Source organism: Benincasa hispida, chromosome 10 (genome assembly GCF_027475165.1).
Source record: "Benincasa hispida cultivar pf3 chromosome 10, pf3_genome.v1.1, whole genome shotgun sequence".
NCBI lineage: Eukaryota > Viridiplantae > Streptophyta > Magnoliopsida > Cucurbitales > Cucurbitaceae > Benincasa > Benincasa hispida.
Genome location: NC_143487.1, coordinates 22,664,213 through 22,688,574, shown reverse-complemented (window position 1 = coordinate 22,688,574; position 24,362 = coordinate 22,664,213). Strand labels below are relative to the sequence as shown.

The 24,362-nt window shown below is 32.4% G+C and overlaps 1 protein-coding gene across 1 annotated transcript; it reads right to left on the bottom strand.

Moving 5' to 3' along the window:
* Nucleotides 1–1,080: 1,080 nt before the first annotated feature.
* Nucleotides 1,081–5,273, bottom strand: LOC120088983 (transcription factor bHLH162-like). Its single transcript, XM_090306318.1, has 3 exons — nucleotides 5,061–5,273; nucleotides 2,150–2,500; nucleotides 1,081–1,337 (listed from the first exon to the last, which is right to left on the bottom strand). Exons 1-3 carry the CDS (start codon nucleotides 5,271–5,273, stop codon nucleotides 1,155–1,157), a joined length of 747 nt encoding a protein of 248 aa, XP_090162444.1. The 3' UTR covers nucleotides 1,081–1,154.
* Between the last annotated feature and the right edge of the window lie 19,089 nt (nucleotides 5,274–24,362).

Genomic DNA, 24,362 nt, shown 5'->3' with positions numbered 1-24,362 from the left:
TTTTTATAAGTTTTCATTACTGATAGACTTCTATTGGTCTTTATCAATGATAGAAACTTTTCTATTATTGATAAACGCTGATAGAAGTTTATCTTCTATTGGTGTCTATTAGTGATTTTTTACTATTTCTATAAATAGTTTGACATTTTTTATATTTGTAAAAACTTTTCAATTTTAAATTTGATTCTAAATTTAATTTTTAATTATGTCTAATAAATTTGTGCATTTAAAAAAAAAAATCATTGAGTTCTCAATAAACTATTAGGTAACAATTCTTTTTTATATATAAAAAAAGCTTTCACCTATCTCTATGGTATGATATTTTTCACTTTGGACATAATTATCTTTCATGATACTTTGTGTTTCGAAACGCACAAAAGAGTTCATATCAACTGAGATAATTATTATCACTTATATAGTATGTTCATCTCTTCCATAATGTAGGACTTTGTTAGTTTGCTCACATTCCTAACCATTTATAATTTTAAACCATATTTTAAATAAATATAATATGAACAATTTGACTTCCCAATCCCAAAAAGAAAAAGGACATTCATCAACATATAGTTTAGACTAGGAGACAAATAATCAAAGTGATAGTTTGTTACTAAGAAAACAGTTGAATACAAATTGCACCAATTTTTTTGGCTACTTTTTATTGTGTCCAACCACAATTTACCACGTGTAGAAAACCATTCTTTCTATTTAAAAAAAAAAGTACCTAAATATTTCCATGTTATTAAATAAACCAAATAAACTTAGAACACAATCATTTGTCGAACTATAATTTGATAAGTGGGACTATTTTTTTTTTTTTTTTTCATTTCTTTCAAGAAAAAATATATTTTTTTTATCACTTTTTCATGTAATTGAAATAGGTTGCACAAAATCAAATAGTTGATGATATACTAAAATATTGTTTATAAAAGAAAAAGTAAAATTTATAGAACAACCATGTGCATGGTTCTGAAGTTTAATTAGTTAAAGACACACAGTGGCTATATATTGAATATCCTTCAATAATGAGTGGTAACATGTTGTTTAGCGTATAATAATTAAATGTTGTTCAGCGTAGGACAACATGCATATAATAATTAAATGTGTTTCAGCGTAGGACAACATGCATATAATAATTAAAGTTTGTCTTCAAATATCTAGTTGCTCCAAAAATTGTAATGGGAACTTGTCGTCAGAACGTCCGCCGGAAAATTGGTTCCACCGTGACTGCTGAAAACTGCCACCGCCTGTAATTCTGGATCATTGTTGGGTTCGTGAACCAATTTTTTTAGTCTCTCTATCAGTTTTGTTCCTCCAAATTCATACACCACGTCTTCAATCTACTCCCATAATAACCAACAAAAAAAAAAAAAAAAAAACAATCATTTTAGTTCATTTTTATTTCATGATATTTGTTTTATATCTTTTAAAAATTTAAGTTTATAAACACTACTTCTAAATTTATTTATTTTACTATCATTTACTTTCTATTAATATTTTAAAAAATGAAACCAAAATTTAAAAACTAAAGTAGAATTTTCAAGCACTTCTAGAATTCAACGAAAATTTTAATTATTTATGAAAGAAAATAAATATTAATTTCAAAAATAAGAAAACTAAAATAAAAATCATTACTAAACGAGACCTAAGATATATGTTTGATATCCAATTGATTTTTAAAAAATTAAGTAATTTATAAATAATACTTACACTCATTGAACTCTTTTGTTTTATTATATACCTTTTTCTGAGTGTTTTTAAAATTCTAACTTCAAGTTTTGAAAACTTTTTTTTTTTTTTTTTTTGTTGAAACAATATAAAACCAGAAAAAACTATATATGTTAGAAAATCATGGAAAAGAAGCAGAATTTTTAAAACAATTGAAAACTTCTAATGTTACATAGGCACACATACTCCTTCCACTAGATTGTCACACGTCACATAATTTTTAAATACTTAATTTGTTTATAATAATGAAGGTTTTTTCATGCTTATCAAACAGGTTTAATAGAGAAATCTGGTACTATAATATTACTTTACTCCTTTCCTTTCATTAACTATTTGACACGTTATTCACACAATTCTTAAATGGGCATTCAATAAATGAAGTCTATACCACCGTAGTATATTAGAAAATTTTTCGAACATATACCTCAGCGTGGAGCGAATATATGATGGTACTTTCGAGATCGGAATAACTAACATTGATGATCTCGACTCGCTCTTCATTAAAGATACGAATAATCTCATAAAATATAGACCGATCCTCCAACCCAGTCGTTAAAACCACCTCCACGGCAGAGCCCATTTCTTTGATTTTCAGTTCAGGTACATTCCTATTCTGGTTCGTCGACAATGCAGTGTATGACGGCGATGACAATGACATTTTCGACTTTCTCAAAAGTCTCTCCTTCTTCTCCTCATCCTTCTTCAACTTTATCTCTAGTGATTTAATGGACTTTATTACTTCCTCTATCTGCTCCGACACTGTTAGTGGTAGCTCCTATAATTTTTTAGTGAAAAAAAGGCACCATTAATACCATAATGATAAATGGGAAAAAAGATAAAGATAAAAAAAGAAAATGAAAAAAACAAACATTTGAGTGAGGGGTTGGGAGGAGGGAATTCAAGTTGGAGTAAAGTGATTTCATTTTGTTTCTGCGATTTTTTTCTATGACCTTTCTTTCAATTTTGTTAATAATAACATTTTATGAGTTCATTTCACGATTTCCCGCCATGAAATAATAATAATAATAATAATAATAATAAAAGATTCAAATGTAAGAAAGAAATTACAATGGAGTTATATGTATGTACAAAATGGTGTTATATATATTGGGGAAGAAAGGGGTGTGACGCAAAATTGGACATGAGGGATTGGCGTTTGATGAAGATAGATGGATCACGTGGTCAGCCGTCATCTTGGAAAAATATTAGCAAAGGATCAGAAAATAAACACAACACACATTGGCCGTTTTTTTGGGAGAAACTATTGGAGCAATATTTATTTCATTTTTCCGAAACTATTTTCTTTAGTTATCAAATATTGATTTAATTTTTTAAAATATTATTAAAAAAAAAGGTAACAAAATATAAAAACTTATACGTAGAATTAGTATTTATAGGCACTACTTCAGCAATTAGATTACGTGATATTTTCCAAATGTCAAGTAAATGATATAGTTGACGCATATAAAAGCGTCGAGTATTCGACTGTCAAGTATAAAAACGTCAAGACAAATATTTTTTGATACAATTTTCATGTCAAGAAAAATAATACACTTAACACTGATGTTAAGTTGATTAATTCTTGACATTTATTACGTATCATATGTGATTACCTTTTACATTTTTTATTTGTCAAATATATTTTTATCTTGACATGAAATAATGGACAGTAATCTAATTATTGACTCATTTTTAACGTAATCTATGTTTTTTTTTTTCAAATAAACATTCGAATTTAATTTTTCATTTTTCATTTCTTGCATTACATGTGTTCCAATAAGACAATTTCGTCAACTAAAATAAACAGTTGCACATAATTCAGGTCTACATATTAGTCCAATATATCCAAAGTAACTTAACAATTCAATTCTTCTATTACCTTTCATGTATATGAATGATTCCAAAATTTATAAGGCTAATCCACAATAGTATATACTTTATCAACCCACCCCAATATATGGTAATTCCAAAATTATAAGACCAATCCATATGTGCTATATATTCCAAAAATCACAAGACTAAAATTATATCCCCCACCATACATTTTTTTGAAGTATATAACCTACAATGACTATGAATAAAACATTTACATAAAAATAGTTTTGGGCATTCCCATGTAGCCACATACACAAAATTTATAGGAAGTCCATCAGATATAGCGACCTAAATATTTAGCCCATTCCATGCATTCTTTATCCAATCCAAGTTGCAAGTACGAGCTCCTCGCATTAATTTATAAAACATAAAAAGTCAAATATACATTATGTATACTATTTATACTATTTATAATATTACAATATATGTAAGTAGTTTAAAGACATATCACATCTGCGATAATATTCTTCTCTTTAGTCATGATTTCTCGCATATATCTCATAACATAATACCCACATTCGACAATTCCCACTTGTAAAGGACACTACAATACAAAACCAATAATTAATATATATCATACACATGCACTAAATATACGTCATTTTATTAATTTTTTTAATGCTCTTATACTTGCTTTTACTGTTTTCCAAAATGTGGTTTTTCGAGTCTTTTGCAAATTCTTTTGAGACTGAAAAATCGTCATTCCCCTACATTTGCCAAAGAGTATAGTATAATAGTCAAATGAAATAAACTTTACACCCCCCCCCCCCCCCCCAAAAAAAAAAAAAAGAAAACCCAAGCAAAGTTAGCTTACATGTTTGATATCTTCTTGCGAACTTGTTCTCAATGAGTCAAGATAGTACACCACGTCATCATACGCATTAATAACAATTAATGACCAATGATCACTAAATAAAATACACAACTAATTAGTATAGAACATGAAGGTAGCCAATTACATTAATATTTTCTTGGGCTAAAAGAACAAAAAATTCTTTACTCCATCATAGACCAAATATGCAAAATTTTCAACCTGATTTTCTCATATTCCATTATTTGGTATACAAGTTCAATGATCCAAACAAAATTCCACATTGAAAAAAAAAAAAAGAAAAAAAAAGTGATTTTGCCTTCAAGTCACCCAAGAAGTAAGGTAGAACATGGGTATAAGGAGCGATAACTAATTATACTTATCCGAGATTATAAGCAGCAATAACTAATTGATCATGTTTGGAAGCCATTAATCTACTACAAAGGTTCAGAGCTCTAACTTCTCGAGTATTTTGGCCCGCAGATATTAGAGATAGATCTACAAAAATGTACTTCGACCCTTTATTTGAATCAACAATGAACGAGTGTAGATATTTACAATAATAGATCAAACACATTAACTTACTACTAATTAATAAAGTGATAATATATCATAAACAAATAACATTTACTTACGCAATATAAACTACCATTGATAAAGTCTTCACTTTTTGCATGCTACAAAATTTGATCACATCTTTTCGCAGAACATAACTCTTTCGGCCAAAACCAAAGAGCTCAACAAGTAGTTGGAAGGAAATACTAGTCCCATCAACCATTACCTTTTCAGCATACCTAAGAATAGACTTCAAGGATATTGATAAACTAGATGGTGCACTAGTAACTTCATTCTCTTTCGGCATCGTCCTTAAAGCTCTTTCCTAACACAATTAAGATAGAACATGAGTAAAATGTTCATTCCTAAATAAGATAGAAGAAATATGGGACTCATACCATTCTCCTTCAAATAAGATGTAGAACAACCAAGTTATAATTTCACCTTCTTCCATTTCCTATGTGTGGTTGATGCACTAACAACTTCATTCTCCTATGATATAAATATAACAATACAAACAAGTTAAAAATTATCATAACTAATAGTTTTAACCTTAATACATAAATTAAATAAGAGCGATAAATAGAGGTTCATCCTTAAAAGAGATAATATATTATGTCGTTAACCAACACTTGAGCTGGGGAATGTTTAAATCAAGAATAAATCCATAGAGTTGATTTCCTTCCAAATTGAGAATCTGTAAGTTTGGAGATTATTGAAACCTAATGAAATCGGACCGATGAACTTGTTGTGCGCCAAATTCAGGCGAACAAGACTCTGAATACTAAACAAAACTGCCAGAATCTTGTCGGAAAACGAGTTCTGTTGCATGTAGAGGTTCCGAAGGGAACAAAGGTTTGCAAAATCAGACAAATAGAACATGAAAGCATGTTAGAACGAAGAGATAGGGTTTGAAGTTGAATCAAATTTTCAAGGCCTAAAGGGAGTTGCCCGACGAAACCAACGCCGGGAAGCCGCAGTTTAGTAACCCTCCCGCAGCTGCAAGTAACGCCAAGCCACAAAGAGGAAGAGAGTTTTATAAAATCTGGAGCTTAGAGGTCGACAAAATATTGCAGCGGCCACGCACAAGAGCTTAAAGGTCGATCGACTAAATATAGGGCATTTAACCCTTTTACTTCTTTAAAATAATAAGTAAATTATTTTTTATATTTTACTTTACACGAAAAATGTCAAGTAAGAATTTATTATACTCACGAAAAATGTCAAGTAATGGTTCATGTAAAAATATCCGAAACATTTTGTCAATCTCTGCTTTTTTAACCCTTTTACTTGACATTTTCTTTTCTAAAAGGTCATTACTTGACCTTTTTTTTTCCCAAAGAAACTCAAGTAATTAAAAACTATAAATGTCAAGTAATGTAGATTTTATAGTAGTGAAGGTTATTTATTTTTTATTTTTTGAAAAAAATCAAATGATTATCAAATCAGGCCTAACTTTAGAGACCCACTATATGTACATTTTCTTTTTTTTAAAAAGTGTATTGGAGTGGTCCATCAACTTTAATTTTGTATCTAATATTATTCTTTGATTTATTCGAGGTTTTTTATTAAAATTTATAGACTTACTAGATATTAGATTGAAAGTTTATAATTATAATATTATAAATAAACTTTAATTTTATATCCTATATCATTTATTTTTTTATAAAAAAAAGTGAATATGTTATTAAACAAAAAATCAAAGTTTTGGAAGATTTTAGATATAAAATTGAGGGTTTTAAAATTTTAAAATTTTTAATTTTATAATACTATTATACATAAAATATCTAGGGGGCGTTTGGGGTGTATAATAGGTTATTATAGTTCGTGGCTTATAATAAACTGTAAGTTTTTATAATCTGCATTTGGGGTGCAGATTATTATAGACTGGTTTGTAATAGTCTGTGTTTGGGGTGCAGAGTATTGTAGTCTGTCTTATAATAGTTTGTGTTTGGAGTGCAGGTTATTATAATCTGAATTTAACATTCTATAATTTGAATGTAGATTATTTTAGACCGTGTGTAACTTTTTCTACTACCAGCTTTTATAATACTAATAATTATGCATATGAAATATTATGTTTTGAAAATATAATTAAGACTATATGTTCCACTAATTTATACAAAATTAATTTGATTATAATTTATGCTAAAAGCTAACCACCATTTTTTTTTTTGTCATTTTGGGAGGTACTTTGGTTAACATGGCAGAAAAAGAAAAAAAAAGTACATTACTTTCAGATGCAATTCATGTATTTCATATATAAACCTATCTTTTTTGGAGGTACAAAAAAATGTAAGACAAAATAACTAACTCATGATTGCATGATTAAAATATGACCAAGAAAATTTTATACCAAATGTACTACAAACTTAAATGCATAATTGAAACAAAGTAATCATTGTTCATTATTGAAAAGTAGTCCAAAACATGGTTGATCAAACATTCTCTTCAAGGAGGAGGTTGCAATAGTCCAATTTCAGGGCCATGGGAATGGGATATGAAGCTCTTCATATCTTGCACACTACAGAATATGATTTGCATAAGCTTTACCCTTTGTCAGTTATGCAATTCAGGAATATCTTAGAGTTGGTTTACGTCTTCCGCATGTAGTTCGCTTCAGTTGCACGCTTCTCTTTTAGTCATTCTGCAATCGCCTTCAATTGGTCATTTGCAAACTCCATCACATTCCTAACAATCTCTGTCATTTCATATTGATTCCCACTTCGCTTCCTCTTACTTCCTTTCGAAGCATTTTCTACTTCAGTGCTTCAACCAATACGTGTTCCATGCATGTCATCCTATGACATGTCCATTCCCTTACTAGACATCGTGGAGATGCTCGGATCCGATTCATGAATAGGAATACTATCATTCATACGGTTTGGCACGTTAGACCTTCTGTCCACAAAGGTCTCTGACGTCCTCTCGTAGCCCGATCGTTGCCAAACAAGGCCAAATCATCATAGTATAGGAACGACTTGGTAGAAGCCCCTTTGCTGCAGGATGACTCTGCATGAAGGGTGAAGTGGATGTTATAATTATGTTACCAATATGCGTAAATCAATTTAGACAAAATTGCACCTTCACCCATCCATTGAATAACTCCCACTCTGCAATGATGCATTGGAATTCTTCATGTCAGCTGAATCCACTATAAGTCGGTCCTCTCATTTATGTGATCGATTGGTAAGTTTTTTTCAGGGATTTGACTCGACAATCTATAGTCGATGATCCTTGGATATTACAGCAGGAAAAATTCTCAACCATCAAACGTTGCAGTTGTGCCAAATACCCAAGTCGAAACGTCCCATTCTCTGATCTCCATTCACCAGATATGACCAACGCCACCAAGCACTCAAATAGCTTTGCTTCTTCTTCTTTAGTCCAAGTGTGCTTTGGGGCTCTTGGGAAATTGACATTCTAGTGTATATACATATACATTTTAATTTAATTAAAAAATAAACAAAAATAGGAAACATAATTTATGGATAAATTGATGTACAAAATATAGTAAACATAATGAGAGAGTTCTGAATGAAGATATTTCACAACATACGACAAAGAAAATAAGCGTTCTAATTGATTAAAGAAGCATAAAGGCATTATATGCTATGAAATCCCAATCAGTAAACATCTGTTGCGCCAATTCATCCCTCCATTGGGTCCATTAATTTGAACTCTCAATATAATTGATCTCATCCCCCCTAGTTATAGCAAAGCTTAATTCCACCTCATCCAAATCCTCGATTAGTTCACTGTTAGTCATCTCCCTATTGATAAGATTGTACAAAAAACAACACGTCATGATGGTTCGACATTGGATTTGCACTGGGTAGTATGATTTTCCTCGCAAGATTTCTCATCTATTAGGTTTTATGTCTTAAAACTCATGGTTTGTAAATAATACAACTTATTCTGAAAATTTAATAAGTTGTTATTGAATATATGAATTACTTATTTCATTTTAGAAATAAATCCAATAAACTACAAGATCCATAACTGTTACATGGGTACTTGAACTTTATGTGGAGACATAAAAGTGGATCAGGTTCGAGTATATAGTCAAAATGATCTATAGTATATGAATAAGGTTGAGTGCCTTATTCTGATAACGTTATTGGATGCGGCTCACTCTGTAGTTGTTACAAGGAGTTGTAAGTGCTACAAACGATGTGATCCTAATTCGTCATGTTATGGCATGAGAAGTGGGGGCATCCTATGCAATGTGTTTGTACAAGATCGAACCACGAAATTAGTCACTCTTACTTTATAACATTGTTTACTGTTTAAGACTGATTATTTCAAAACAATGACCTAGTTAACTTGACCATAATCCTGAGCTAACTATGAACTTCTGTTTATTCAGGATTATCCTTAGATTTACATAAGTGAGGGTTGGCTCAATAAACCTCTATTTCAGGGGTAAGAATAGTAGATAGCTGGGGACATAGGGTGCAAGATGAAATTCACTCCTATCCACTTTTAGGGATAGTAGAGAGGTTGTTTTCTTAAGTGCTGACTTTAGGTCTTGAACAATGGGCCCCACCCTCTCATTGGCCCGAGAGGGACTCGGTTTGAGAGGGACTCGGTTTTGTGATTGGATGACAAAATAATTGTTCATTAGGGGATCAGTGGGGACTTAAGGAACAAGAGGTAATTTTGGGGATAAAATAGAGATTTGACCCAACCATTATTACGAATAACTTGTGAAGGGTTAAATTACTAATCATGGTTATATCAAGTGGACATAATATATCTACAGTGAGGGGAGTACAACTCTGGGCTTTAGTGGAGTGACCCAGTAGTAAACGAATGGGGGTTAATTCAGTGTAAAGAGTCTAGTCAATTAATCTTGGATTGTTGGAGCCCATGATCAGTAGGTCCACGAAACCCCCCTACTAGCTCATAAATGGATTGGCCTTAAAGTAACGTGATAAGTTAATTTGAAACATTCAAATTAGAATTGAGGGAATTAGTAATTATATGTGATATAATTACGCGTTTAATTTTGGAATTACACAAAATTGAAAAATCAATAAATATTTAAATATGATTTAAATATTAAATTCATGAATAGGTTTTCATGATGGAGGAATTTGTGTTAAATGAATTTTATATTTGATATTAAATTAATTAGAATTAATTAAATTATTTAATTAATTATTTATTATTAATTTTATTAGAAAATTAATAAATAAATTAATTTTGTAAAATTAATAAAGTTTTAAATTTTGAAAACAAAAATTGATTTTAGAAATCAATCTGAAAAATCAAAATTGAAAAAAGATGAAAATGGAAAATCCCAAAAGTGGGAATTCTTCACTTTCAAACCAAGATGCTCGCTCATTCTCCACTCTACTCTTGATTCAATCTTCCAAGCATGAGCGCTCTTCATGCAGCTATCTTCTTTGCATGATGGTCTTGCAATAAATAGAGAAGATTGGGTTGAGAATCGAGATGTAACTGATGCACTTGATAAACTTTTGTTGAAAAACTTGAAGATTGAAGAAGGTCTTTTTCCTTGGTGCAGCAGTGTCTTCTTCTCTAATTTTCCTTTATTCAAGTTTATTTTGAGTCCCACAACTCAATCTAAGGCACCAAGAGAATAGTAAGGAAGTCCTTGAGGCGGTTCACAAAAATATTTGGAGGAGATTTGTAGCTGGAATCGAGATTCAAGTGGTACTACAAAGGTTTGTCAGGAAACCCTTTTATTGGTTGATAAGCATGCTTAATTTAAAGCCAAAATTAATGAATTAGAATGCTTATTGATCCATTTCGCTTCTGCTTCACGTTCTCTGGCTCTAACACCATCTACCCTTCAACAACCCAAACGTTCTCTCGATGACATTTCGTGCAAAAGAATGCTTCATGTTAAAGAATTCTCGTGGAGTTGTTGGTGCATTACCTCCTCCATGCCACTGTAAAAGTTGGTAAACACAATTTGATATGGCTAATTCGTAATAAGACAAACCCTAAAACAAGTTAAAATAAAGAACATTAGTAATATACTTAAGAAGTTATAACAGGGAGGCACTCGTCAACACCCGTGATAAAAAAATGTTGGATAAATAGGGAGAAGACATACTATTTGCATTTATGAAATAGATGGAATGTGTTTGTCCTTGTACTTGAATACAAGTGAGAACATAATTATAAAGTGTACAAAATAAAAAAATATATATAATAGGGTCCAACCTTAGAGTTATGAAATTCATTTATTGAAACTTGAATTTCAGATAATATTATTAATAATGATAAATGATAAATCGACAATGTAAATAGAACGACCAACAATTGGTTTTAAATAATAGACAAACAGTAAATTATTTCATTCAAGGAAGAAGAATTGAAAATTAGAGACGAACAATAGAGACAATAGAAACTAAAAACATGCAAAGTTCATATAAACACAAAATAAGAAAATGTTGGAGACAAGAGAAATGAGATACCAATTGCATTAAGCAAGTAGATAGAATGAGTTTGGCCTAAGTTGAAGTGAAATGAGACACATATATATAGTTGTGTGAACTATTGGCCCATGAAATTTTTTATGTGGGATGCATATATAAACAAAAGTCAATAATTTTGACAAAAAGCTACCCAATAAACAATAACTAACAACCACTATCAATAAGTATACAATAAACCATTCGAAAAAATGGGATATGAAAATGATGAATACAATAAACAATACCTAACAACGACTATCAATCAATATACAATAAATCATCCTAAAAACAAGGGATATGCTAATGATGAATATAGTAAACAGTACCTAACAACCACTGTCAATCAATATACAATAAACAGTGGTCAAACGGAGGCCAAAAATTATAAAATGGATAAGCAATGGACAAACAGAGACTAAAATGAACAAAGAATGGACAACCAGTTACCAAAATTTATGGAAATGGCTTGGACAAACAGAGGCCAAAAGTGACAAACAATTGATAGACAGTGACCAAAATGGACAAACAATGGACCCTAATTTAGAAAATGGACATATAATTAAATCAAGAATGAACATAACACTATAGACAATAACCTAATCAAAATCTATTCTTCTTCATCAGTGTAATGAAGAACATAACATATAGACAACACGGTGAAAATAACCTAATCAATGGACAACCAGTTACCAAAATTTATGGAAATGGCCTGGACAAACAGAGGCCAAAAGTGACAAACAATTGATAGACAATGACCAAAATGGACAAACAATGGACCCTAATTTAGAAAATGGACAAATAATTAAATCAAGAATGAAATAACACTATAGACAATAACCTAATCAAAATCCATTCTTCTTCATCAATGTAATGAAGAACATAACATATAGACAACACGGTGAAAATAACCTAATCAAAATGACCAAATTTCATCAAATTCATCAAATACCCTAATCAAAATTACCAAAACCCATCAAATACCCTACAGAATCAACCCAAGAATACCTAGCAGCACAAACACATGTTTCTCCATTTTTTTTCTAATTTAGAAAATGGAAAAATAATTAACAAACAAAAACGGTAATAGAAAAATAATGAACATGAAATGAAACTCAGAGCATAATTTTGAAGCAAAATAATTAAGAGTAAACCAATGAGTATGAAATGAAATAATGGACAACAGTGGACAAACATAGAATTTTGAGCTAAAATTGAAAAAAAAAAAGACCTTATCATCGTTTGGAAAAGGGAAAAAGAAGATTACCTTCGACCATCCCCCTACCAAGCTCCAGATCTCATTCTTCACATCCTACCACTCTCTAAACGATAACCTCCACCCTTATAAGCACAATGATCCCTAAACCAAACAAATTAGGGCCTATTTCGATGGAGTGAGAAGATCGAATAAAGCAGAAAAGATAATCAAAGTTTGGAGCGGCGAGAGAGAGATCATTTAGAGCAGCAAGGGGAAGAGACACAATCTATAGATCTGTGAAGGGTCTAAAGAAAAACATGAAAGAAGAGAACCACCATAAACGTAGATCTATATATCTGTGAAGGGCTAGATCTATAGATCTAAGGATCTAGATATGGTTTCGACAGTGATAGAACTGATGGAAATGAAGAAACGTGAAACCAAATCTGAAGATAGTACCGAAACGAAATCTGAAGCCAAAGAAGTAAAGAGAGAAGGAAGAACGAAACCAGATTTGAATATAGTGTTTGATCGGATAAGACATAAATGACTAGGGAGAAAAGAAGAGATGTTGCAAATAGTGAAACGGCGTTGATCGTGGGGTTGGGAACAATGTTCCCTAGGGTTATAATCTGAGGATAAAATTGGAGCTCCAACTAAAAATAGTTGGAGCCCCAAACATGGAGTGGACTATTATAGCTCGCTCCACCTCACTCCACTTTTGGGCCTAAACATGCCAGTTAATTTTTAAAATTGATGAATATGTCAAAGATGTAATAGATACAAAATTGAAAGTTTAAGTGACCTTTTAGACATAAAATTTAAATCTTAAGAATAACATATGATATATCATAAATTCTTAAAATTTAGTAATACAACAACTTAAAAGACATGGACTAATTTTAATGAATATATATAAGCGAGAAGTTACGCAAAACATATATCTTTTTATTTAATACGATTGTAGGGGTATGAGATCGATCGAACTCTAGACATTTGAGATGATAATTTATGTACTATATAATGAGCTACCAACATTTTTATTTTGTTTTAAATGTCTAATTATTGCAAACATACGACATATTTTGAATACACATCTACTCAATGATCCTAGAGCTCACTTTCAATTATGTTTTGTGGTTAAATTACAAATTTGATCTTTATATTTTAGAAAAAGCTAAAATTTAATTTTTATGGTTTGACAGATAACCTCATGAATAGATTTTACAAGGACTTTATCAAATCATGAAACCAAATTCTAAATTCTAATTATAAACTAAAGGATTAAATTCTAAATTCTCTAAATAATAGGTATTAAATTTATAATTGAACCCTTTCTTTTTTAATTTTAGAACTAGCTTTTTTCCTTAAACTAGAGGCTATGTTTGTTTTACAAAATACTAAAAACGGCACAGTTAGAGACCCGACCGGGGTTTTTTTTAATCTTTTCATAAAACTACACGTGCTATTTTAGATGTCGTTGCCATATTAAAAATATCTTTCCGTTTATTTGCTCACAACATTATTCTTATTTTGTTCAAAATAATTAAGAGAGTGTCAATTTTCTGAACAAAACTTGTTGACTCCAATAACAAGGCGGGCTGTTATAGAAAAATACAAGTGAGGATTTTGCTACTTTGGTGAAAGACTCTGATGCTCCATGTTCAAAATTTGCTATATCCCTTCTTGCATTTACCGTTAGGGAATGTATCTCAACATAAAATTTTCAACCACTTTATTTCGAGTAGTTATCTCACCAGGTTTGAATGAATACGCCCACTGTCTGGCATCTCTTAATGAGAAGGAAAAATTGACATTTGGATCACTTCTGGTGTGATTCCAGGAATTGCGAATGTATTGCATATCTCTAGAAGGTCTTCAAGTGAGTGTGAGGGTCTTCTCCTGGTGAATCTCCAAACTATCCAGTAGCTTGAATCATTTGGAGTATTACAAATTTCATTTCAAATCTTTGCCCTTCAAACGTAGAGTGCATGATACCCGATGAAAAATCATAGAGATTAGACGACACATTCCCATTAGGATGAAGTTGTTAATTACATTGGCAGTATTTCCTAACGGGTTGGTTGCAATCCTTACATTGACTAAATTTTGTGACAGGTGTTCGTTGTTGTTGTGTTGACCTACTATGTTGCGTTGCCTTTGCCTTCAATGCTCTATTAGGTCTTGCTCTTCGCCAGAAGGTTCTTTCAATCTCTAGGTCGTATATTAGCTCCAATGTACTCCCGTTGCTCATATAACGTTTGCAAGCTTAGGCTATCTTGCAATACACCTTTGACTGAGAATGGGAAAATAAAAAAGAACTGAAATTGAATTAGTTAGAGAAGTTCCGGACAATAACGCCAAAAACTTGTTGCTCGATTTTGAAAATGTTTATCTTGTTACTATTGATTGCTCAGATTATCTAAAATTAAACATAAGTTTCCCTTAATCAAACCCAAGTATAAACTTAGTTAGAGTATTCTAATGAGTACTGGGGTCGAACATAGGGACTTTTATGACAACTAATTAATGTTGGTCATCTAATGATTTTCAAACTTCAAACTTAATCAATTTTCTGTTGAATGCTTAAACTAATAAAATGAAAGACTCTCTGTAGACAAATGAAAGGAAAAACAAGATTAGAAATGAGTTGAGGATGAAGGTGGATATGCATTGAACATGGAAAGGGGTATGCATTGATAATGGAAGTGCAACACAAATTTAGCAAGCTTGTTTTAAATAACTAACAATCGATGGATAAAGTAAGGTTGAGAAGATTCTTCATCATTTGCATGATGTGTATAAGGATCAGTTCATGCCTTTAACTTAACAAAGTACAATCATCACTTCTCAGTGTTTTAGCCACATTAATCTTATTTCTAAGATGCATGCTTAATCTACATAAACAAAAGAGTGTCTTTATTTCTAAAACCACTACGTTTCTTGTTTAATGATTTCCACAGTCAATTACTCTGTCAAGCAGTTAGCTATTTCTACTTGAACCGATTGATCAAATAGATTCAGACAATAGAATTATGCACATATTAAACAAGATAAACTTCTACTTATGCAAAACTCATTAGAATGTTGATTTATTCTTTCCAATTCATTGAAGACTTAGCTATTCAATGTGGGAAAAAGTAAACACATAGAGGAATAAAAGATGATAAATATCATGATTTATATTAAGAATGAAATACAAATACATGTCAATTTCTTAATATAAATTTGAAAGAGAACATCGTTAGTTTTTTTACCCTTAATCTTAAATTATTTAATTAATTAATATTTTGATGATAACAAACCTGAGTTAATTTACTAATAATTTTAGTATATTGAAGTGCCTATTACTTAGAGCTCATAGAAACCATTCCAAAGAAATTTGAATCACTTAAATTGGAGCTCAAACAAAAAAGATATTGTCAAAACAAACTTAACGTAAACATACCCGATATCAATGACGTAGCGACCAAATCATCAAAGTAGACCAATTGAAAGGTGCCACTTAGAGCATGAGAGGAAGGACATTGGTGGACTATTGATTTTTAGATTGGGTTTTAAAAAAATGAACTTAAAGAAAATGAATTTTAGTTTTTGTTTAGTTTTAACTTAAAAACAAAATGATTTTAAAAAGAAATGAATTTAAAAAGTTATACATACGAATTATAATTTTTCTTGGTTAAATAAAAAAAATTACATATATACATTTGTGAGTGTGTATAACGGCCACCATGTTAAAATTAGAAAAAAAAAAAATATTGGAAATATTATAAAAGTAAATAGAATATTCATGTTGTAAATATTCATGTTGTCTATCTGCCTTGTAGTTATTATATAAGACCACATCCTACTTAATATTTTGTCTATAAATAGTGATATTTGGTGGATTTTAAATTTTCACTCAATTTTCATATTATTAAAATTTTATAGTTTTAATTATTTTATAATTTTATTTATTTATTTATTATTATATTATATTTTATCCATATCCATTGTGTTTTGTTGTCCTCCTTAATTTCACAACACGTTATAAGCACGAGCTCCTGTTGCTTCCATCACTAAAGATAGGTCGGTTTTTTCCTCTTTATTATAATTAATAATTTTTTTTTACATACTTAATACATATTAAATTTCTAATATAAATACAATATTTTATGATAATGTTGTCATGAAAAATCTTACAAAATTAGAATTCACACACCCCTTAACATTAATGGCAATAATTATCTATCATGGGTGGTTTATGCCGAAATCCACTTGGATGCTATGAACTTGGGAAAAACAATTAAAGATGAATATACGACATCGAGTTAGGACAAAGCAAAGCTATGATTTTCCTTCGTCATCATCTCCATGAGGGATTAAAAATGGAGTATCTTACAATAAAAGATTATCGTATCTTGTGAAAATTTTGAAAGAAATGTATGATTAAAAAAAAAGGATTATTCTTCCTAAAGCTCGTTATGAGTGGATATATTTAAGGCTACAAGATTTTAAATCAGTAAGTGATTACATTTCTGCATTATTTAAATCAGTTCAAAAGTGTTATTATACAGATAAAAAATTATTGATGTTGATATGTTAGAGAAGACATTTTTTTTTTATATATTTTTATGTCTCGAATATGCTCCTGCAACAACAATATTGAGAGAAAGGTTTTAAACATAATATTTTGAACTTATTTCATGTCTTCTCATGGCCGAACAAAATAACGATTTATTGATTAAGAACCACGAATCTTGACCAACTAGAACAACACCATTCCCTGAAGTGAATGCTGTGAATGTCAATAATAATTATGGTCGAGGTCGTGGTCGTGGTCAAGGTCGTGACCGTGCTTGAGGAAGAAATAATTATTATTTTCATGGTGGTTATTCTAATCATTCAAATTTCAAAAGAACCACAAAAAATAATGATCATAAAGGAAAAGCTCTACATGATAAAAGTTCAAAGAGTGTTGAAAATAAATGCTTCCGATGCGGAATGACTAAGCATTGGTCACGTACCTGCCGAGTATCGTATACTATGTGATCATGTAGCTACTGTCACACTTTCTCAAATTACCTTTTTAACCTGGAAGAGAATATGACAGCAGTAGTTACCAACCTTTTTGTTGGCACTTACTACCTACTAACCTGCTTAACCTTTCTCAGAAACCCTGGAATACATACATGTATACTTATAAACATACTGAATAGATTAACCAAAACTTAATGTTCTTACATCAACAGGGTTCCATAGCCACTATTCACATTCACAACTATGTACATTACAAAACCTAGTGAGCCCAACATACACCCTAGTCCCTGTATGAACAAAACATGTGTACTAGTATTTACATAACAAACACATAGAGTTCTTTAAGCTTGAGTTCTTGAGTGGCAAAGTAGCAAAAAAGTTGTCTTTTGAGGAGTTGACTACTACCTGGGGGAAGACATTTTAAAAATAGGGTGAAGCCTAGTGAGTGACTTAAATAAAACATAAATCTCATGCTTAAAACTGGAAACTAGAAAATTGAATTCTGAAAACTGAACTGACCAAGAAAATATGTACATAAAACTTAGAAATATATAGTAATTGAAAACATAGCTAAACTGATCTTTAGTTGAGAGAACCCTTTTGTTCAACTCTCAACATCAACTCTACTTACGTACAAGTGGTTCTAGTTAAGTAACGTCGTACCCTAGATACTACTGCTTAGATACCTTTTCAGTATTCTTCAGTATTGAGCTGCTCAGATACCTTCTCTATTTCCTTCAGTATCGAGCTTAACATGGTTCTAGATAAGTACCGTCATACCTTAGGTACTACTGCTCAAATACCTTCTCAGTGTCCTTAAGTATCAAGCTGCTCGGACACCTTCCCCCTATCCTTCAATATCGAGCTTTTCAGATACCTTCTCTAAGCCTTCAGTATCGAGCTTAACATATCCTTAAAGAACATCTGTATTACACATGTTTACTAAAAATATGATATTATAACATAACTTTAACATAACTTTCATATGTACATGGTTCTTTAACGCATGCTTATAAACATCAAAAGTACATATACATAGATATAACAACATGGTTCTTTATACTTTGTATATGCTATAGAAACTTCCTTTAAGAAAACTAGCATGCATTAGCCCACCTTACTAAAACATGCCTCACAAACTTTATAAACTAGCATGTTTTTATAACTTAGGAAAACTAGCTTGTTTGGTACTTCTTGTAAGATAACTAGCATGAGAGTAAACTTCACTAAAACATGGGTTTCTAAAACATTTAAAAACAATCATAGTCACTCAAGACTTTGGCAATCTTCCTAAGGTTGATAAGCTTCTCCTATTGGTGTCAACCCTGTGGATGTAACAACATATTTTAGCTTCAAGCAATTGCCTCCCTTTTGAGACTAACTTTTCAGAATTAAGCTCATATTATACTTGACATATTGACTTTACTTCCAATGCCAACTTCCCTAGGTGTTGATCACTTAGGATTTTTCTTTAGGTGTTAACTTGGCTTATGCGACAATCCTTCCTTCAACCACACCAACCGAGCGTCAATCGTCCAACCTAGGTGCCCTACATGTCGTCCAAACTTTCAAGAGCCTTCCCTTGGACGTCTAGGTCACCTATGCTCACCTACACAGCCCCACGGCCAGCCCAAGGCATGCTGAAGCTCGCTACAGCCCGTGCACACTCGGCCTTCTTGAGTTACTTGCTTGTTCAACCCAAGCAGCTCAGATTCAATTTATAATTCATATAACTCATGATATAGACCCTATCTCAGGAAATGTTCTTCTACAAACTTGTTCACAATTGTCTTAGAAAGCTTACCTCAAAATTTGGGCTCATAATTCTTCTTCGTTTGATCAGGAGCTTCAGATCTTGACCATTAGTGTCGATTAACCTGAGAACTTAACCTCTCTGCAATTTCTTTGTTTTCTAGCCTTCTTCCTTAAAGGTTTTTTTTTTCAGAAGACATACATACGAAACTAAACTTCTTTAGCTTTCAAATAGCATGAGAAAATTTTCCAAATCGAGCCTCTTAATTTGAGTTGCTTTCTTATCCTTTTTAAGCAACTGCCTATTTTTTCAACAATTTCCAAGTTCGAATTCCAGAGTAAATAACTCAAATTCTAGACCTCATCTTAAGAACGTTCCTTCTACAATATTGTTTATAATTGAGTTAAACATATTACCTTAAAATTTTAGCTAAAAAATTCTTATGGCTTGGCCGAAAATTGCAAACTCTTAACACTGGCCCAGATTCACCTACAAATCTATCCTTTCTACAAATTTTTAAGTTTTCAGCTCGATTCCTTTGATTTTTCCTTCTGACAGCCCTAGCTCATAAACTAGACTCATTTAGATTTCAGATGCCTTTGAAATCACCTCAATAGCACGAGTAGATTGCCCGAAACGATCATTTAAATTTGACTTACCTATATACCCTAGGTTGTGAGCTACTGTTATTTACTAAATTGGCACCTAGCCCACACTCATGGTCACTTGCACAAGTCCATCGCCGATCCTAAGCACCCCATGATCGTCTATACGATAAAACAAACTCTTTGCTCTATCACTTAACAACACTCCTAGAGTTAAACGATCGTTTAGCTATTACAACACGATCGTGTACCATAACTAGACTCATTTAGATTTCGGATGCCTTTGAAATCACCTCAATAGCACGAGTAGATTGCCCGAAATGATCATTTAAATTTGACTTACCTATATACCCTAGGTTGTGAGCTATTGTTATTTACTAAATTGCCACCTAGCCCACACTCATGGTCACTTGCACAAGTCCATCGCCGATCCTAAGCACCCCGTGATCGTCTATACGATAAAACAAACTCTTTGCTCTATCGCTTAACAGCACTCCTAGAGTTAAACGATCATTTAGCTATTACAACACGATCGTGTACCGTAACTAAGCGATGAAGCCTGAAGTACATGATTGCTAAGCGTGCTCTGCACAACACCCGCCCTCCGCGATCGTCTAAGCGAGTATGATGTTTTGAAGCATGATCGCCTAAGCATCACTTAGCTAGCGTCTCTGTATCGCATATGCACGATCGCATAAGTAGTAACTAAGCGATGAAGCTTGCTAACTACGCGATCGTCTAACGTACGCCTTCTTCTAAATGATGAGCATCGCATGCTCCCACTACGATCGCCTACCTTCAGTGCCTACGCGATCGTGCAACCAATGCCACGCGATATGGCAAACAATTTATCCCATCGCTTAGCATTAGCTAAACGATCGATTAGAAAATACTATACGATCGTCTAGAAAAAAGTGTCAAAATGATCGCTTAGTTAAATCCCAACGATCGTTTACCTGAGGCTACACGATCCAATCAACGCTTGATCTTCTTCTTCGTTGAGAAATGCATCGCCATGCACCAAAGCTTCATCACGAATGACTCGATGAACTCGAACTTTTTGAATTACAGACTCGATTGCAAAGTTAATTTTTCCCAAAAAAACGTAGGGGCCTTTACAATTAACACTTTGTAATACCGAAAGCTTTAACAAAAAGACAATTTAAAACCTGAAACGTTCATAAAAAACATTCATCCACAAATACAGAAAATGGTTAACCATAAATGCAAAAACCCACCACGACTGAAAATGGCGTTCAATTCAGATCTGTAATTTGGAATATAAAAAACCTGGCTCTGATACCAATTGAAGGAAATCGACACTCAAGATTTCCATGAGCAGCGGAACAAGACTATTTCAAATTACAATCATGAATCAACAAATCATTCACAGTCGACTTCAAACAAACGGTTATACAAAAAAAATCTAGAAATTACAGCATGAAAGTCTCAAAAGCACAAAAGGCAAACGGTACAAACATGTGTGTGTATCTCCATGCTCCGTTGCAAGACCGCTAGAACAACAGTGACCACAAACACTCGATCTACACGATCGCAACACCGTACGAACACAGCACGAACACTTTGCTCGTCCTCAACGATCTCCTCAATCACGAACTCCTCCGCAACACTAATGGCCTCCACAACACCACGAACGGTCTCCAGAAAACCTCGACAGTGTTAAGTTGAGTATGACATCACCAACAAGGCGACCTTGGTATTCTTGGTGTTAGAATCAAGAGGGTGGCCTCTGCTCGGACTTGGTATGAGGCAGACAAATGGAGGAAACAACGATCGCGTACACGATTGGGCAAGTGGGAGATGACGGAGACCTATCGTATAGGTCGATGCCCAATCATTTAGATAAAACTATGTCATCGTCTAGCAAAAGCAATATGATCGTTTAGCTCTATCGTTCAGCTTGGTTTGTCACCTATAGACTCTACACGATCATTTACCTTGGGCCAGCGATCATCTAGCAAAGCTATGTGATCGTTTAATAAACATTGTACGATTATTTAGCTCTCACCTACATGATCTTTTAGCTTGCCCAATCGTCGTTTAGTAAATCTGTATTTACTTGACGACTTTGTGGGTTTCTTTTTGCGGAGAAAACTAAAAAATCCTTTTCAAACTTTTGTAAAAAACTTCTTTTCAAAATAGGAAATGACTTTCCTTTTAAACTCACGGTTACCATGATCCAATAACCACCCACTACTTTGGTTATTTAAAAGAAAAAGTATTAATTATCTAATAATTAATATTATTGTAAATATAAATGATAACCAACTTATCATACTATATTTATAACCTATAGTTTTAATATTTCATCTCATGAAACATATAAACCATAGTTTTTTTTTTTCTATTCCATGGTACTTAATGTAAATCTCAATTACATCAATCCTTCACTAGATGTATCTTATACATCATACCGATTATACCATATATAATCAAAATACCTCTTGTCAATTTGAACATTTCAAATCAACACTAAGATTTGATCCTCAACAAAATCCAAGCTACCAAGGGGACCTCATGGAACTGTAGATCCGAAGCTCCAACTGTACGTGAATAACTGACTAAACTCTTTAGTCACGGGATCCACCATCCGTTAACTGTCAGGCACTCCACTAAAGACTGACAGCTGAACTCTCCTCACTATAGATATATTATGTGTCCATCTTAACCAATCAACAGTGCGATAACCTTTCAGAGATCGCTCGTAAGTTCAATTGGGCCAATAACCGTTATGCTTCTATAGTTACATCTGTCTCCTTAAGTACCACTAATCCCTCTAATGAACATAAGTCATAAGCCACTATGTTCAAGCCCCGGAATCAGCCTTTAAGGGAGCAATCTCTCTACTTATCCCTGCTTCGGGAAAGAAGTGAATTCCATTTTGTAGATTGAGTTCCCAGCTCTCAGATCAGACAAGTCTCCAAAAAGGTAGGCATGTTGAGTTGGCAATCTGGCCATTCTCACCCATACTAATCAAAGGACCGCCCTCAAAGGCAGGAGTTCACAAAACACTCAGGATTGAGGTCCTGTCACCTATGGTCATTTAGGTGAGATGCAAGTCTCTAGTATCAACGGCGTTATATACAGAGTCTAGTCATCTCGTGGTCCAGGTCTTATACAAATTCTTTATATAGGACACCCCCACTCTACGTCTCCACATGAATGGTCAGGATCTACCATCTGTAGTAGTTTACAACACTTGCAAACCTCTACAAAGTAGGCCTATTCGTAGTGTCGCCAGGATCAGGTATTCCACCTTAATCCTTCTACTACAGACTGATTTAGGTTTTCACTTAAGGCATGATCTACTTGTATATCACATATACATGCTTAAGTTCACATAAGATAACCAAGGAGTTTTATCTATTGGATATGAGTAAATACCAGAATTAAATAATACTTATTTTATTCATTGAACAATGTGTATCTTTACATAACAACGAGACATCGGAAGAATTAGAACACCAATTCTAACATCTTCTATATTTATTGCAAGACCATCATGCAAAGAAGATAGCTGCATGAAGAGAAGATCGTGATTGGAAGATTGAATCAAGAATAAAGTGGAGAATGAGTGAGCATCTTGGTTTGAAAGTGAAGAATGAATGAGCATCTTGGTTTGAAAGTGGAGAATTCCTACTTTTGGGATTTTTCATTTTCATCTATTTCCAATTTTGATTTTTCAAATTGATTTCTAAAATCAATTTTTGTTTTCAAAATTGAAAGCTTTATTAATTTTACAAAATTAATTCATTAACTAAATTTCTAATAATAATTAATAATAATTAATTAATTAAATAATTTAATTAATTCTGATTAATTTAATATCAAATATTAAATTAATTTAACACAAGTTCCTCCATCATGAATCCCTATTCATGAATTTAATAGTTAAACCATATTTAAATGTTTATTGATTCTCCAATTCCGTTTAATTCCAAAATTAAACGTGTAATTATATAACATATAAATTCTCTTAATTCTAATTTGAACGTTTCAAATTAACTTATCATGCTACTCTAAGGCTAATCCATTTCTGAGCTAGTAGCGGGACCTCATGGACCTACAGATCATGGGCTGCAACGATCCGAGATTAATTAACTAAACTCTTTACACCAAATTAACCCCCATTCATTAACTATTGGGTCACTTCACTAAAGCCTAGAGTTGCACTCCCTTCACTGTAGATATATGTCCAGTCAATATAACCATGATTAGTAAGTTAACCCTTCACAGGTTATTTGTACTAATGGTAGGGTCAAATGGCTATTTTACCCCCGAGATTACCTATTGTTTCTTAAGTCCCACTAATCCTCTAATGAACAATTGGTTTGTGATTCGATCATCAAAC